Here is a 17433-nt window from a genome sequence, read left to right as displayed (position 1 = left end):
TATGTACATACATATGTGTGGTGCATATATAATTTTAATAACTTTCGTTTTCAGAAATAGAAAGACATTAATTTTACCTTTTTGAAACTTTCAGATAATGTAATTTCTGCAGTCACTCTGTGGATTATTGCTGATTTTGATACATCATCTGGGAGAAAACTGCTTTATAATGCATTAATACACATGGTGAGTTGATATTCTTCCTATAAAATTTTAATTTGTTGTAATTTCAAGAAAGCATTCTGAGCCACATGCATTAAATCTTTATTCCCCTTCATGGGAACATTTTAACTGATTAGAGCATAGTACTGAGGAGACTTCAGTCAGGAATTTGCATTCAGTTTCCATGTGAAACAGGTACTGTAACCCAGAAGAAAAGCTTATCTGTTTGTACGTCTCATGACCTGTAGATACTGTGGTAGTGCTTTTGATCATTTAAGTGTCTAGTAATGGTTACGAGTAGGCTATTAAAACAATTATGTTAGAACGTACCACTACCTCAGTGACTCTGTGTCTACCTTTTACCAACAATAGCTGGTATTGGCAGTTTTTTGTCACACAGTTAGGCAGTACTTTTTCTCCCTTATTATTTAAGAAAGACTAAGAAAATTTATCTTGCCAGCAGTATTCTTTTTTTATCTTACCAAAGATATTTTAAACTTTAAGTCAAACTTAGTTTTCTTATTAGATAATTGTAAGCCAAGATACTTCACTAGGATTCATTTTTATAGTTGAAAGTACTCTTTAATAACCTGTACAGTATTTATAAGATTTAAAGAAAAACACACACGTAAAGAACAGAAACCACAATAATTTTATTAGACTGCTTTTATATTATCTGAATATAAATGTGTTGCTGTATAACAGATTATGCTTCATAAGCTAATGACTTAAAACAATGAACATTTATATTCTCACTTGTTGCTGAGGTTCAGAAAATCAGGAGCAACTTAGCTGATCGTTTCTCATGTAGAGCCTTTTATGAGGCTGTAGTCAGATGATGACTTGGGACTGAAGCTGAAGGATGAACTTTTAAGACAGCTCAGTTACCTGCCTCTTGGGAAGAGTCCTCAGTTTCTCCCTGGCTGTTAGCAGAGCACTTCATTCCATTGCCACAAAAATGATGCAGGATTCTTCCTAAAAAATCAGAGGAAATTCTTTATTCTTTAAATTTAGTTACCATTTTTCAGAGAAAGGAGGTGGTAATATAGTAGTCATCTTTACTGATGGGAAATACCCCTTTTTTCTTTCTGATAGAGTTATTTCCAAAAGATGAAAAATATTAACAAAAGATGAGAAATATAAAATAAAAAGCGGCCTTTATTCTGAGAACACGGAGAGAGATGACCGGCACCCCCACCGCTGGCGTCCGGTGATCTCTCCGGCAGACACGTGGCGTGGGGGCCTGTAAATAGCCTCGGTTTGGGGTGGAACCTAAGGCGGGCATTAGGGATACACAGGTAGCCCATTGGTCCTAGGTTTGGCGGCATATGTAAATTCCCAGGGGCGGGAAGATGGCATCACAGGTAACTTCCTAGGGGCAGGGGAGATGGGGCTTCCTGCTTCCGGTTGTGGCTTTCCTGGCTACAGAGTCCTGTCTGGGCCCAAACCCTTTCATATCCCGTCTTATGATTATTATTATGAAAAGGGGCGAAGATTTCTCTCTTTAACTACTTCCTGCTGGCAAAGGGCGCTGTACTGGAGCCTAGGGGAGTCGACGCGATGAAGGTTGATGCCCAGGTAGACGCTGCTGCCAGGTGTTTTAGCCAGGACAACTTCACTGGTGAATGCACGTATGTCAGACTGGAAAAACAAAGAGACAAGATGTTATGAGGAGACATGGCACTGTCATATTTAAGGACCCAGGTGAGGTAGAAGGAAAGGTGCCTTTGATTTAGACATATCATTCTATCAGGACCATGTTGAGGTAGAAACATTTCCATGGTGAGGCAGAATTCTGAAAATTAAACATGGGGTTAGGAGGAGTGGAGTTATGAGAGGTGATTACTCTCCCATCTGAAAGCATAAAAGTTAAGAGGGTAGGTGTATAAAACTTGTCTCCGGTCCAGGAGTTGTACTGGAAAGAATAGGGGGAGCAGGGAAGGCGGTGGCTGTACCCGTATAGGGAAGGTAAGGGCTTAGGCTTTCAGGGATGTCACGTTTAACCAGACAGCTGAGGGTAGAAAGAACTGCAACTGTTATCATATAGAACATTATGAAGATTATCTTACGCATGATGTGGGAGTCTTTAGGAAAGACTGTCAAGAGTCCTGCTGTAAAAATGATCATTAATAGAATATAAGAAATTAGGAACCAAAGTGGATAACAAAACATGACTTAGCCTGATAACTGTGGCTGCGAGGCCTTTGTGAGACGGAGACGGGTAGGCGACAGAAGATGAGATGACCACTCAGAATGATCAGATTTAGGGCTGGGAGGGCACCTCTTAGCCTGAGTGATGTGAAACCAGGATGGGAGTCCAGCAACTTTGCTGTAGGGGTAGCCAAGTAGACCAGATGGGGGCCACTCCACCTTGGTTGTAGTCCTGTGGATTTAAAACATTTGAGATAAATTAGATCTCCTGGGGATATGGGAGGATCTGGTTTGGCCTCTCCAGAGGGCTGTGGAAGGCAGAGATCAGCATGTTGTCGCAACAGGTGTCAGAGGAAGGAGAGAACTGGGACATAGTCAGCAAGGGGAGGGAGATTTTGGGGGGTAGGAAGATTGTGGAGTAAGAATGGCCTACCATACATAAGTTCAAAAGGACTTAAGAAGGTAGGAGCCCGGGGGAGTGCCCTGAGCTTGGCTAAGGCTAAGGGCAAAAGTTGAGGCCAAGGTTGGTGTAGTTCTAAAGTGAGTTTTGTAAGGTGTGTCTTTATGAGGCCATTTGCCTTTTCTACTTTTCCTGAGGATTGTGGATGGTATGGGATGTGTAGGTGCCAGGTGATATGTAAGCTTGAGGATACCTGTTGAGTAATCTGAGAAATAAAGGCGGGACCATTATCTGACTGAATACTCTGAGGTAGACCAAACCTTGGAATGATTTCTTGTAATATGACTTTGGTAACTACATCAGCAGTTTCCCTGGTTGTGCGAAAGGCTTCTATCCATCCTGAAAAAGTACAAACAAAAGTGAGAAGATATTTGAGAGTTTTGTGGCGGGGCATGTGTGTAAAATCTATCTGCCAGTCCCGACCAGGGGTGTGTCCTCGAAACTGATGGGTAGGAAAGGAAGGGGGTGCCATGCGTCCCTGAGGAGAGGTCCTGGCACAGAGATCACAGGTGTGAGTAGTCTTAAGAATGATAGCTTTTAGAGAAGGGTGTGTGACTATTGGGGCTAAGAGTTTGTATAGGGCCTGTGATCCTATATGAAAACAGTTGTGCAGGTCAGCAATAATGTCTAAGGCCTGTTGATGTGGGAGAACAATTTTAGATCCCTGAAAAATCCATCCCTGAGTGTTTTGGGTGTAACCTGGTTTATGAAGTAGCTGTAACTGCTCTGGTGAGTAATTAGGCTGAGGTAGACTGTTTGGGACTAACGGGAGAAGATGATAAGGGCAGGGCCCTTGTGCAGCTAGCTTGGCTTGTGAATCTTCAAAGGCATTGCCTTGAGCAATAGGATCTGTAGAGTTTTGGTGTCCCCTACAATGAATAAGTGCTGCTTGCTTTGGAAGTTGGGCTGCCTCTAGAAGTTTAAGGATAAGGGGAGCATTAATGATGGGAGTTCCCTGAGTGGTAATAAAACCCCGTTCTTGCCAGATAGAGGTGTGAGAGTGTAAAATGCTAAATGTATACTTTGAGTCAGTGTAAATATTTATAATCTTGCCTTTTGCTATTGTAAGAGCCCTTGTAAGGGCAATAAGTTCTGCCCTCTGGGAAGAGGTCCCAGGTGGCAGTGCATTTGCCTCTATAACTTCTGACTGGTTAACTATCGCGTACCCTGCCTTTTTTTGGTTGTCTGTGTTTGTTGAACTGCCATCTATGAACCATGTGTCAAAGGCCAAGGAGAGAGGTGTGCTACTGATGTGAGGGAAAGGGGTGGGAGTCATCTGTAAAAACTCAATACAGTCATGGTGAGGATGGCCCTCTGAGGTGGGAAGTAAGGTGGCTATATTTAGGGGACCACTAGTTGCAATAGAGATGCAAGGGTCTTGAGAGAGAGCTAAGTGTACCTGTTGAAGGTGAGAAGGGGTCATTAGGGCAGGGAGCACCTTATGTGAGATAAGCTCACGTAGGTGATGAGGTGAGTATACTGTAATATATTGCCCTAATGTAAACTTTTTAGCTTCCTGTGTCAAGAGGGCTGCAGCTGCAAGAGCTCAGAGACAAGGAGCCCATCCTTTTACTGTGTGATGTAGCTGTTTTGATAAGTAAGCTACTGCTTGAAAAGAAGGTCCTTTTTTGTGTCCTAGTACACCTATAGCATTGTGGCCCTGAAAGGTAGTGTATAGGATGAAAGGTTGAGTGGGATCAGGAAGGGTGAGAGCTGGAGCTTTTAGGAGAGCCTCTTTTAATTTATGAAAGGAGGCATGTATGGGCCTAGTAGGGTCTAGGGGTTCCGATAAAGGACCCTTAGCGGCCTTGTAGAGGGGTTGAGCTAGGGCTGCAAAGTTAGGAATCCAGAGATGAAAGAAATTAGCTAAACCTAGGAAAGATGTAACCTGCTGTTTAGTTGTGGGCACCTGGAGATCACGAAGGATTGCCTTACGATCTGAGGTGATGGAGCAAGTAGTGGGGGTGAGAGCAAGACCTAGGTATTTGACTTTTGGGGAGGCTATCTGAGCTTTAGCAGGAGAGACCCTGTATCCATGACTAGCAAGGAAATTAAGAAGACTAGCCGAGTGGTGCATGGCTAACACATGGGATGGAGAACATAATAGAAGGTCATCTATATATTGAAGGAGAACACTAGGTTTGAGATTAAGTTCTGTGAGGTCAGTAGCGAGAGCCTGGCTAAAGAAGTGGGGACTGTCCCTGAACCCCTGGGGGAGTACTGTCCAAGTAAGTTGTTGGGACCTGAGAGTGTCTGGGTCAGCCCATGTAAATGCAAAGAGGTTCTGGCAATCAGGGTGTAGGGGGATAGTGAAGAAGGCATCTTTAAGATCTATAACTGTAAAGTGAGTGGTGGAGGGAGGGATATGAGAGAGCATGGTATAAGGATTTGGCACCACTGGGTGAGTGGGGGTAACAGCACTGTTAATTACCCTAAGGTCCTGTACCAGGCAATAAGACCCATCAGGCTTGAGTACTGGGAGAATGGGAGTATTGTGGGGTGAATGGGTAGGTTTAAGAAAACCATTGTCTAAAAGCCGCTTAATTATGGGCTTAAGTCCCCTTAAATGTTGGGGGGCTATGGGGTATTGGGGAACACAGGGAAAAGTTGAGGAATCCCTGAGACGGATCAAAACAGGCGCGGCGTGTGTAGCCAGAGTGGGATTGGATGTATCCCAGACTATGGGGTCAACCAGAGAAGGAGCAAGGGGAGGGAATGGCTTTGCGACGCATTGTGAGGCTGTTTGGAGAATTAGGGCTGTGGGGAGAGAGAAAGTGAAGGAAAAATTGAGCTTTTGAAGAAGGTCTTTACCTAAAAGGGGTGTGGGACATGTTGGGATTATTAGGAAGCTATGGGTAAAAAAAAAGAGTCTGGAATCTACACGGGATAGGCCCAGTCTGCAAAGGTTGATTTGGCTGGCCATCAACGCCCACAACAGAAATCAAGGATTTACTACAAGGTCCTGAGAATTCAGGAAGTACACTACAAGTCGCCCCCGTATCCACAAGTAGAGGTATTATCTTACCTGAGACCTCCAGTGAGACTCGGGGCTCCGACAAGGTTACCGGAGTGGGGGCTGTGAGCCCCGAGCCCCATCAATCTTCTGCACCAAGCCCAAGCAGGTCAGTCAGCGACGAGTCTGGCATTGACGGAATCTCCTGTGAGAGCGAGGGATTAGAGGATGGCTTACCCGCTCGTTGGCGGCCAGGACAGTCACTGTTCCAATGCCCTTTAAGGTTGCAATATGGACATGGTCCTAGAGGAATGCCAGGGTTAGGGCAATCCGAATCACGGCACCAAATGATAGAGTTATTTCCAAAAGATGAAAAATATTAACAACAGATGAGAAATATAAAATAAAAAGCAGCCTTTATTGTGAGAACACGGAGAGAGATGACCGGCACCCCCACCGCTGGCGTCCGGTGATCTCTCCGGCGGACACGTGGCGTGGGGGCCTGTAAATAGCCTCGGTTTGGGGTGGAACCTAAGGCAGGCATTAGGGATACACAGGTAGCCCATTGGTCCTAGGTTTGGCGTCATATGTAAATTCCCAGGGGCGGGAAGATGGCGTCACAGGTAACTTCCTAGGGGCAGGGGAGATGGGGCTTCCTGCTTCCGGTTGTGGCTTTCCTGGCTACAGAGTCCTGTCTGGGCCAAAACCCTTTCACTTTCAAGTATTATTTGCTTCATGAAATTTTTTTTCACTGTGCTTCGGTTTTATATATATATTCCACTTTTTCAAGGAGTTTGAACTCCTTTTAGTGGGAAATGATAGTGAGTAAACCAAATCTGGAGACAGAAGGTGCTCATTATTAGTAGGGCATGATAGCTTCCAGGCTATATCTGTGGCCACACTGTAACATGTTTTCTACAAAATGTACTTTCTGTAGTAAAGCATTTTCAGCAAAATAATATACCCTTAACCATAGGCTCAAAGTATATGTAGCAGAATTTAACAAAATTTGGATGAGACTTAGACAAAACCATGAGTCACAGGGCATGGTGACACATGCTTATAATCCCAGCACTCAGGAGGCTGAGGTGGGAGGATATCTTCAAGTTCAAGGCCAGCTAGGACCCTATCACAAAGCAAATGGAAAAAAAATGAGTTATAAAATTTTATCACACTTCTCTAACAAGTAGAACAAATACACAGAAAATTAATAGGACATGTAGAAGATTTGCATGACAAGATAGCAACCTTGAAGTAATGAATACTGATTTTAAAAAGTAAATAATATGTACTGTGTATTCTTGTAAAGCACAAATGTAACATTTAGAAGAGATTTGTGAATGCTGGATCATAAACAAGTCTCATAAAATTTTAGAGGACTGGAATTCTGACCACAATGTAATTAAATCAGAAGACAGTAAACAAAAGAAAACTGAGATATCTTTATATTTTGGAAATTAGGAAATGTTTCTTTATAGCCTGTGTATACAAAATGCACATTTAAAAATATTTTGAAATTAATATGAATTTAAATGACACTAAAACTTGATGAATAGATAGATCTGTATAATACACATTTTAAGACAAGTCTGAAAAATTAGTTAACGAAATGGAGTGTAAAACTTTTAAAAAATAACAGAAAGCTAACCTTTTATCACAGAAATAAAGGATAATAAAACAAAAAGTAGCCAAATAGAAAACAAACATGTAACAGTAAAGGTCCACAAAGCAAAAAACTTTTTTTACCAATAGAATTGATGAAACACTTGGGTAAATTAGTCAGGAAAAGAAAGGAGCATCCCACCACTTTGGAAGGCTAAGGCAGAGTATTTGAAGTTCCAATCCCACCTGGACAGTTTAGCAAGAGCCTGCCTCAAAATAAGAAATAAAAAGGCACTAACTCAGTGCAAAAGACCCAGGTTAATTCTTAATACTGAAAAATAAACAAAAGACTTCCGGGAGAACATGGTGGACAAATAACAACAGCCACAGAGGCTCTCTGAGATTACCAGCTTAGAATCCAGGAGTGGTGCCATGTGAGGAGTCCTAAGCGAGGGGAGATGTACCCTGCCGACCCAGGAATGAACTAAGCTGAGAGAAACCAACTGGAAATGCAGTCCTGGTACTATAACAGGAACAGATAAAATCTCAGCACTGAAGCTGGATCCCACACCATTGGAAGCCGCAATTTGAATTTCCTGCTGCTGCTGCTGCGTCCCAATCAGCACAGCAGGAAAAGAGATGCGCGAAAGCTGTGAAAGCGGGAATCACTGAACCAAACGGCGTTGAGAGCAGGACTGGCAGCGAGCCCTGTATCGACCTGTGGTGAGTGAGACAAATGGGGACCCTTTCATAGACTAGGAGGCTCCAAGAGAGGACATTCTGGGAATGGGCAGACTAGCCGGACCAGGGCCCTGCAGTGACTTTAGTTGCATATTCCCCTCTCAAGTGGGATTGGTGGGGAGTGCTTGGCCTGGTGTCGCCGTGGACTAAGATCCAGTAGGCTAGACCAAATCAGGTCCCTGCGCCTGGCGGTGCACCCTAGCAGTGAAGCCTTCACTATGTTGATTTGGAGGAACACTGCCCAGGTCTGTGTCTCCCTAGTACACTGCAGTGGGCGGGAACACCTAGCCAGCACAATTCAAACAAATGGTAACAGATAAAGAGAAAAAAAAAAAAAAAAAACCTGAGCCTCCTACATACATTTGTACAAAAGGAACAAAAAGTATGGGAAGAGGGAGCAACAAGAAAGGGCCCTCAGTCCCTAATCCTGAGAACACTGATCCAGGAAAGGTAAATGCAAAAGAGAATGAAGACAGAAAACATGCAATATCTGACATGGCACCTATAAACATAAAGCAGTATCTCTGGAGCCTCATAGACGAGTTCAAAAATGAAGTATTTAATGAAATAAAGCAAGAAATAAGTAGAATAGTTAGAGAAATGCTAAGCACCACCCAAGAAAAAACAGATGGTGGAATGGAAGAACAGAAAAAAAAGGGGAGAGTTGTTTGATGGAGAAAATAAAGAAAACATAGAATATGTGAAGCAGGTTCAAAGAGATTACCAAGAAACTAAAAACTCTGTTGAAAGCTGGCATAACAGCTTGAAAGAAACTAAGGATAGATTATCAGAACTGGAGGACAGATTTGGAAGGTGGGAGCATGAAATGAAAAACTTAAAAATAACAAGAAAACAAACAGCAATAATACAAAGGCTAGAAGATGATAAGAGGATCTATAACTTAAGAATTAAGAACATAAAAGAAGAAATAGGGACACAAACAAATGAACTACAAAAGCTATTCACAGAAATAATCCAGGAGAATTTCCCTAATTTAGCAAAAGGTAAAGATACTCAAATGTATGAAGCATACAAGACCCCAGCCACCTACAACCCAAACCTACACCCAGGCATAGAATAATCAAAATTCCAGAAATCCAATATAAGAACAGAATATTAAAAGCCGTCAAAGACAAGAAACAGATCACTTACAAGGGAACACCCATCAGAATTACAGCAGACTTCTCCGCACAAACCATCAAATCACGAAGAGAGTGGGGGGAAATAATTCAAGCTTTAAAAGATAATAACCTCCAGCCAAGATTGATATATCCTGCACAACTGTCCCTAGAAATTGATGGAAAAACAAGGTGCTTCCAGGATAAAGAGGAACTAGGGGAATTTGCAACCACCAATTCAACTCTACAGAGATTAATGCAGGATACTCTAAAAATAAAAAATACCAAGATTCCAGAAACAGTGGCAGAATGGCCACAATGAATGGAGCAGAAAGCAAAATGAAAAAGACAAACTGACAACAAAGGACAGAAAAAGAGCTCAACAGAAATGAGGCAGAGAAGGTTGGATGGTAGGAACAGCCATTTTGGAGAAAACAAGACATCATAATAGGTAGTGCTGATTTAATATCCTCTTGTTTTGAAGTCCCGTCAAGCTTTTGCTCTTCTGTCTCCATCGGTTTTAACCTGCTGTATCTTATTGGATTTTATTATATGTGATAATATAAACAAAAACTTTTATAGACAAGGAGATTATACAGAAACCATTGTTCATTTTCTGTTAGTTGATTCTAAATACCCTGTAATACTGTCGTTCTCTTGAACAGTTTTACATTGTCTTGATATGTTTGATGCTACAGTACCCGAAGTTATACCCAAAGATTTTAAGGAGAGAGACACCATGGTAACTACTTTTATGTCGAGATTATCTTGTGGTGAAACACTATTTTGCTTAAATGGCTGTTTTGACCTGCGCTGTTTTGTTGTTATGCCCTCTTTTTTATCTCAATCTCCTTTTTATTATCTACTTTTTCATTTTTATCCTTTTAATTAAGGGAAAAATAAATAAAAAATAGCAGGATATATTATAGTAACCCATATTGATTTCTTTCCTATTAACTTGATTTGAAACCCTGTATTGCTCTCACCATTTTGTTTTGACTGATTTTCCTCTATTCTGTTATGCTTGATAGTAGCATGTTCAAAAGTATAGGCAACAACTATGAAGACGATAAGATTCACTATGACGCCATTCTAGTTGACTTCTTTTGAAGTCCTCTAATGTCTCCAATGTTTTGGTTTTATTGGTTTTGTTCTTTAATGTTTTGTTCAATTTTATTATAACTGATGATATAAGCAATTCTTTTTAAGATAGCAAGAGGCATTATGGTAAACATTGTTGATCACCTTGTATTTTTATATTACGTATTATATCCATCCTTTTGATTGACTCTGTCCTGCTATGTCACATTTGGTTTTACTTTCTTCAAAAAAAAGTAATAAGAACTGTGGGAGTAATAAAACCCAAAATGTGTAATTGTCATTGTACAAAACAAAGGAAAAGAAAGTGTTCCAAAGGATATAACTGCGTATATATTTAAGTGTGTAAGATAGATAACCATATTACTGAGTTTTGTTGGATCATTGAACAAAACTATTTGCAGTCTCACTGTTTGAAAGTCCCCTCTATATGCTTTAATTTTGTAACTTCAACAACTATTTCTAAGATGACAATAGGTAATTAACTAGTGATTTCCTACTCTTTATTTTTTCTGAAATTCTATATAACTTGTACCCTTTTTCTGGTTTTTTTCTTTTTTCTCCTTAAATAAAATAAAAAAAAATACTTACAAAAAAAAGAAAAGAAAAATAAACAAAAAAGAAAAAGCAGAACCATTCATATATCAAGATTTGATTTATGATAAAGTTAGACTTAGGAAACAGTAGGGTAGTTTTTCAAACTTGCCTCTTTTGTCATCATACACAAAAATCAATTCCAGTTTGTATTCTAAACATTGAAAGCCAAATAATCTTCTTGCAGGTAATATAGACTTATGACTTCAGAGAGGGGAAAGATTTCTAAAACAGGACATAAAACCCAGAAGCCGTTAATTAAAGTATCAATAAATTAAACTACTGTGCATTAAAATAAAGAACTATTTTCTACCAGAGCCCATTTCAGTAGAGTACAGAATAAGCCACAAGATGGAAGAAGATATCTATACATAAATAAAAAGCACGTGTCTTAGAAATCAAATGCTGAAGGTCAGGAAAAAGAAGTAAACCAAAAAAAACCTCACAATAGATTGAACACATCAGAAAAGAGACCAAAATTATAGGATTTTTAGTATAACTAGTGATGAGAAAAAAGCAAATTAAAACCCTAGTGAGATTTCCTTACCCATCAGAATGATTTAAGTTAAAAAATTTGAAATTACAAAATGTTTATGAGTGCCATGTGCGGACCACTAGGGGAGAATTAAACACCAGCCCTCTCCTTGAGTGGGCACCATTCATGGACTGCGAGGGATGAGAACAAGAAGCCAAGCCCTGCCTGCAAGTCAGCGCCATGGGCAGGCTGCTGTGGGGAGAACCAGGTGCCAGCCCCTTCTGGTAGATGGGCTAGGAGACAAGAAGAGCAGGTCTGTTCCCTGCCACCCAAGCAACCAGCTGATCCAGAGAAACACAGGCTGGGGTGATAGCTATTGAGGTAAAATACAACTTAATGCTTGTAGTATTTAATATGCACTGACTGCAGGCCTAAAGCCAGTACTCTGATCATCTATCTATTCAGAGGATAACAATATGCGGTATAACACATAGAAGGGATCTCCCATCTGAAGATGGAGGCCATTGTTAATTCCATATTATCTTGTTCCAAAGCCCTGTATCATTTTCATTGTTTGGTTTGGTTGGATTTTATTCTGTTTTGTCTTATTTGATTTGATTATATCCAATGGCATGGGTAGCTGTTTCAAAGATAACAAAGTATATTATGGTAGCCATTTTGGAATTATGCTATTATCTTGTTTAGAAGTCTCTTATTGTGTTCATTGTTTTGGTTCTATTCTGTTTTGTTTGGTTTTTACTATGTCTGAGGATATGGGTACCTATTTTGAAGACAAGAAGAGGCATTATGTTAACCATTATTGATTTCCTCTTATCTTGTTTTGAAGTCCTGTGTCACACTGTAATTTTGATTGGCTTTATTGTTTCATTTGGCTTGATTTGATTCTTTTTAAAATAAAACTCACAAAAAAATGTGTATGAGTCAGTGAGGTAGTGGAACACTTACGCATACTATTGGGACATAACTAGTACAACTGTTTTGAAAACTCTTTAGGCTACTTCTAAAATTAAAGATGTATATTCTGTTTGTAATGCTTAAGACTGGAAAACTATTCAGGAACAGTAGAATGGATGAAGTTATATTCATTATCATGGAATGCTGTATAACACCAAGAATAACTACAGCTAAGGAAAACAGTACTGATGAATATTACATATTGAGTGGGAAAAGAGTACGAAATATTACACACTGTATGATTCCATTCACATGAAATGTGAAATTAATTAAATGTTTACTGAAGTAAAGTTAGAGAGTAAAGAAAAGTAAGAATATTAGTACCATAAATGACAGGAAATAATTTTTGCTAGAAAAGTGGAAACACATAGTAACTGGAAGAGGATGTAGACGTGCTTCGAATTGCTTTAAATGTAGACATGCAATGCTTTATTTCTTGACCTAGTTGGTAGTTTTGTGGTACTTTAATTCACTAAGCTCTATGTTTTGGTTTTGTATATTTTTTAATTTTTAAAATTTTTATAAGACATGATTACCTTCATCAAGAGGAATTGATCTGTATATATATAATCCATATTACTTCTTCTTTTGTATATTTTTGTGTTATTTCACATTTAAGAAGTAAATTAAAATGTTGCATTCCCAAAGACTATTCAAAGAAGTGAAACAGGTAGAATTTCTAAATTATTTTTTCTGAGTTATTTTTGTGTGATAGTCTACAATTAGTACATAAAATCATGGAAAGACTGACAGTGAAGAGTAGCGTATGATAAAATGAACAAACAAGAAAAAATATATGCGAGTATAAGATACTGATCTTTTTGACCTGTAATTGTATTTTTCAGAAAAAAAGTGTTCATAGTCGGCTGGGGGTTATTTATAACCCGACATCAAAAATAAATGAAGAAAACACTGCTATTTCAAGAGGAATTTTGGCAGCTTTTCTTACACAGAAAAACAACCTTCTGTGGAGCTTTCTCAAGAAACTGTCAAAGGAAGAAACTGCTACAGCCATTTACTCTGGAAGTAAAATTAAAACATTCCTTACTGAGGTCAGTAAATATTTGTTTGACATAATAAGTATATGGTGTATATTTCAAAAATATAGGTCACTAGGAGATAGCATTGTGCTGGGAAATATCAATAAGGATGATCAGTTGAGAACAGTAAACAGTCTTGTAGAATAGAAAAAGATAAACATTAAGTGATATGATTTTGCATGTAGGCATTTAAAAAATCAAATTTTATGTATTTCATTAATTATCCTTAAAGTTGATAACAATCTAGTTTTAGGGTATGTAGTCAAGTGAAGAATTGAGATTAAAGCACTAGGTAAATAACCCTCAAATATTTCACTGAAGGAGTCCGAATGGGTAACATTGTTAAGTTGGAAGATAATTTTCTGGGAGAAAGACTCATTCATGCATTCAGAAATTCTTTACCAATCATCTATCAGACAATGGAGCTATCCTCATGAATAAGGCAGAGAGAATCCCTGCTCTTGTGCAGTTTATGCTGAGCTTAGAAAGTTGTAACAAAATGGTACTAAGAAAATGCAGAGACATTAGAGCACATATAATTTGGAGTGTGTGGTTGTTAGATGGCATACTACAGGAGCACATCTCCAAAGAGTTTACATGTAGCAGTTCTGCACAAAAGGAGAAATCAGGCCATGTAAAGATCTGAGAGGAAAATATTACCAGATTTAGGAACATAGCATAATAGGTCTGAAGGCCTAACACAGATAGTCTTCCCAGGCATGAGGTAGAGGCAGAAATCATTATGGCCAGAATGCAGTGCTGATGCGGAGACTAGTAAGGGATAAGGTTAGACAGATAACTGCAGCCATTTTAAATATTTGTGTATATTGAGAAGCCATTGAGGAATCTTAAGGAAGTGAAAAGGCTAAAAATCACACTTGATTCCATCAAAGATTAGATTGTAGGCAGAAAAGAATGAACACAAGATAAGCAATTAGAATGTTATTGCAGTAATATAGGCCAGAAACAATGGTGTTTTGGAAGAAGGACAGCTAGAGATGATATAAGCTGATTCAGGACTTAGGAAAGTAACCTAGAATTTTTGGCTTGAATAGCTAGAATTAATGATAGTATCTTTCTTTAGATGAAAAAGTCTAGATGAAGAGATTTTTCATATAAAGGATCAAAATTGTGAACATGTTTAGTTGAAGGTATATGTTGGATATTCAAGTGGAGATGTAGAGTTGACAGTTAATTAAATTAGTATCAAACCCAATGGAGAGCTGTAACATCATCTTTTAAAAAATCAGTCAGTATAAGATTCATCAGTATTGTATTCATCACTAAGACCCTGACTGAGATTACCTAACAAGTGAGTAGGAGGATGAGAAACAAGAAGACATAGGGCTGAACACTGAGGTCTGGACAGTGCAGCATGTAGAGGTACCCATGAAAGGGGTAAGCCATTGAAGGAAAGAGATGGAATAGCTAGAAGTTAGAAAGATAGCTAGAAAAGTATGGTGTCCAAAGGCCAGTTAGAAAAGCTATTTCAGGGAGAAAATGATTAACTATGCGAGTTCTTGAAACAGACCCCCCATTTGACCATTTTATTTATTAAGGTGGTTGTTAGAATAATTTATATAAATGAGTTAAAGATCTAAGACAAAATGAGAAAGTAGACATACTATAGGTAGATTTTCATAGGAATTTTCCTATGTAGGGAAATAGGACTGGATCTAGATGGGTTTTGAACATTGCATCTCGAATGGCACGTGAGGTCCCAGTTATACTTATGGAAGTAATTTACCCAAAAATGATAGAATGATAGGAGAGCAAAGTTCTTGAGTAGGTAAGAGGTGGTGGGAACCAACATGGAAGTGTGTTGATGTTAAGAACAAAATATTTCTCTGATTTTATCTGCAAAAGTGGAATCTATGGGCACACATTAGGAGAGCAGATTTTTTTTTTTTTTTAGTGGCAACAAGATGAAATGTTTCTCTTCTGAATGGTTTCACTTTCAGAAGTTGGACCATTAAGTATTAAAAATAGGAGTAGATGATCTTAGAGGTTTTAGGAGAGAAAAGATAATGTCCGATATTTTTCTGTTCAAAAAATGGGAAAGGGAATTAAAATTAACTACATTTATATAAGAAGATTGGTGTTTCTTGTTGAGGACTTCCTTGAAGGTAATGATCATAGTGAAATAACCATTGGTCGCATGTATTTCTCAAGCTGTATTCCATTGTTTAGATCTAGTTGCAGAATATACAGCATGGTGTTTCACTGAAGTTGGACTTTACCAAGTGAATATGGCTGAGAGAAAGCATTCAAGAGAGCTAGTATGGAAAGTCTTAGTGCAGTGGTAAAAGACTCTGGGATACAAATTGGTTTTAAAGAATAAAAGTTATGACATGGAAGGTTAATGAACAGTAAGTAAGTGGCAGGGTCTGTAGGCTAAAAGGTCAAGTAATGGTTGGTCTGGAGATTGTGGACCCACAGGAGATGACTGAAATGGGGATTTTGGATGTGAGAGTTCCCAGACTAGGCTGTCTAGTAGTGTCGCCACTGGCTATGTAATGCTGTTTCATGCTTAACATTAAATACAATTTCAAATTGAATTCCTCTATTGTAGCCACATTTCAAGTGCTAAATGACTGTCTGTGGCTCAGTTACCACACTAGGCAGTGCAAAGGAGCATTTCCATCATCCCAGGAAGGAGCCTGGCAGTTTAAGGCCCCACCCTCTCTCTGGTGTGGTAGAATCAACATTTTAACAAGATACCCAGGTGATTTGTATGTACATTAAAGTATGAAAAGTGTTGCTAGGGAGAAATGTTCCTTGATAAGTAGGTATAATGAACCTGTATGTGGTTGATTTTCTGTGAATGTCCATAAAATTTTTGACTCTTGACAAGGGTTTACTTTTAGCATTTAAATACACTGTTACTAAATTGGTCTTCCAGAATGGTACAATGGATTGAAATAGGCTAGTTCTATTTTAAACACTTTTTATTGAGAACACTAAAATGAGAAGTACTTAGTTCAGGAGTTCATGAACATTATAATTTACTTCTTTAATGTTAAATTTTATTTAAATTGGTATCTTGGCATCTTACTAATTCAGTAATCCTCTAGAAATTCTCAAAGAATAAGTCGCAAACTGTATTTGAATCAAGAATTGAATATACTGTGAATGACTTGGCAAAACAGGATTCTTTTTAAATGTTATTTATGAAGAACAATACTTTTTAAAATCCTAACAGCATAATTTCAGATTTTAAGCTAACACTACTAAAAGTAGATTTTGTTAAAATTATCTGCATACTCACCATCCTTTTATTAATTTTGTTATTTTTACCTTGTATTTTAGGGAATGGATAAGAATGCTTTTGAGAAAAAATATAATACTGTTGGAGTAAATATTTTCCGAACACACCAGTTGTTCTGTCAAGATGTTCTTAAGTTGCGTCCTGGAGAAATAAGTATTGTCAGCAATGGGAAAGTAAGTAGAGGAAGCACTTGCTCACTTTTCACAGTGACCCTGATGTAGTGAGTCTCAACATTTATCTGTCACAGCACACCTGCTGTGACACATGAAGTGCTGGTACTGCTTATGTGATGAACACAAGTCAGGGCTCAGCAGGAGCAGAATGGGTACCTGACCCGCTTACCTGTTCTTCACTACTTTCCCCATTCCTAACATTCTCTGACTCATGAATGGAGGTATGGAAGGGTGTTCTTTGTGCATTTGGTCTTACTGCATTCTAATAAAAGGATTAAAGCAAAAAAGTACTCATTACAAAATGGAGAAACTAGTTTTGTAGTAGATATAGTGAGGACATCAATCTATCTTTTTGTTTCTTGTATCTTTTTTAAATTGTCAAATTACAGTTGGTTTCTATTATAAATTTTGAAGTATTAGGTCATATAAATGCCACATAATATTAACATAATCTTCAAAAAGCTGTTAAAAAAATCATGCTCTGACCTTTTTAATAAAATATATTACTAATAGTTTGTTTTACCTTTCACCTTTTTTCTACCATAGACATTTCTGTTTCTTTGACTTACATGCTTTTAATCCTATTGCTTCCATAATTTCATATCATGCACAATTTTCTTAAC

At 38.5% G+C, this 17433-nt stretch overlaps 1 protein-coding gene across 4 annotated transcripts in view; it reads left to right on the top strand.

Annotated features, from left to right (window-relative positions):
* Positions 1-17433, top strand: part of Uggt2 (UDP-glucose glycoprotein glucosyltransferase 2) — a 194240-nt gene that overhangs the window by 106009 nt on the left and 70798 nt on the right. For all 4 annotated transcript variants that reach the window (XR_010046872.1, XM_063246946.1, XM_063246947.1 and 1 more), the window contains 3 exons: positions 95-186; positions 13175-13381; positions 16679-16810. Coding sequence is in view for 3 of the 4 variants with exons in the window: in XM_063246946.1 (XP_063103016.1) it covers positions 95-186; positions 13175-13381; positions 16679-16810 (431 nt within the window). In the remaining variant the exon portion in view is untranslated. The remainder of the gene's footprint in view (positions 1-94; positions 187-13174; positions 13382-16678; positions 16811-17433) is intronic.

Source organism: Cavia porcellus, unplaced genomic scaffold (assembly GCF_034190915.1).
Source record: "Cavia porcellus strain 051 isolate PalLab524CR breed Dunkin Hartley unplaced genomic scaffold, mCavPor4.1 scaffold_4, whole genome shotgun sequence".
NCBI classification, from domain to species: domain Eukaryota; kingdom Metazoa; phylum Chordata; class Mammalia; order Rodentia; family Caviidae; genus Cavia; species Cavia porcellus.
Note: the sequence above shows the minus strand (reverse complement) of the source record. Positions and strands in the feature narration are given on the sequence as shown.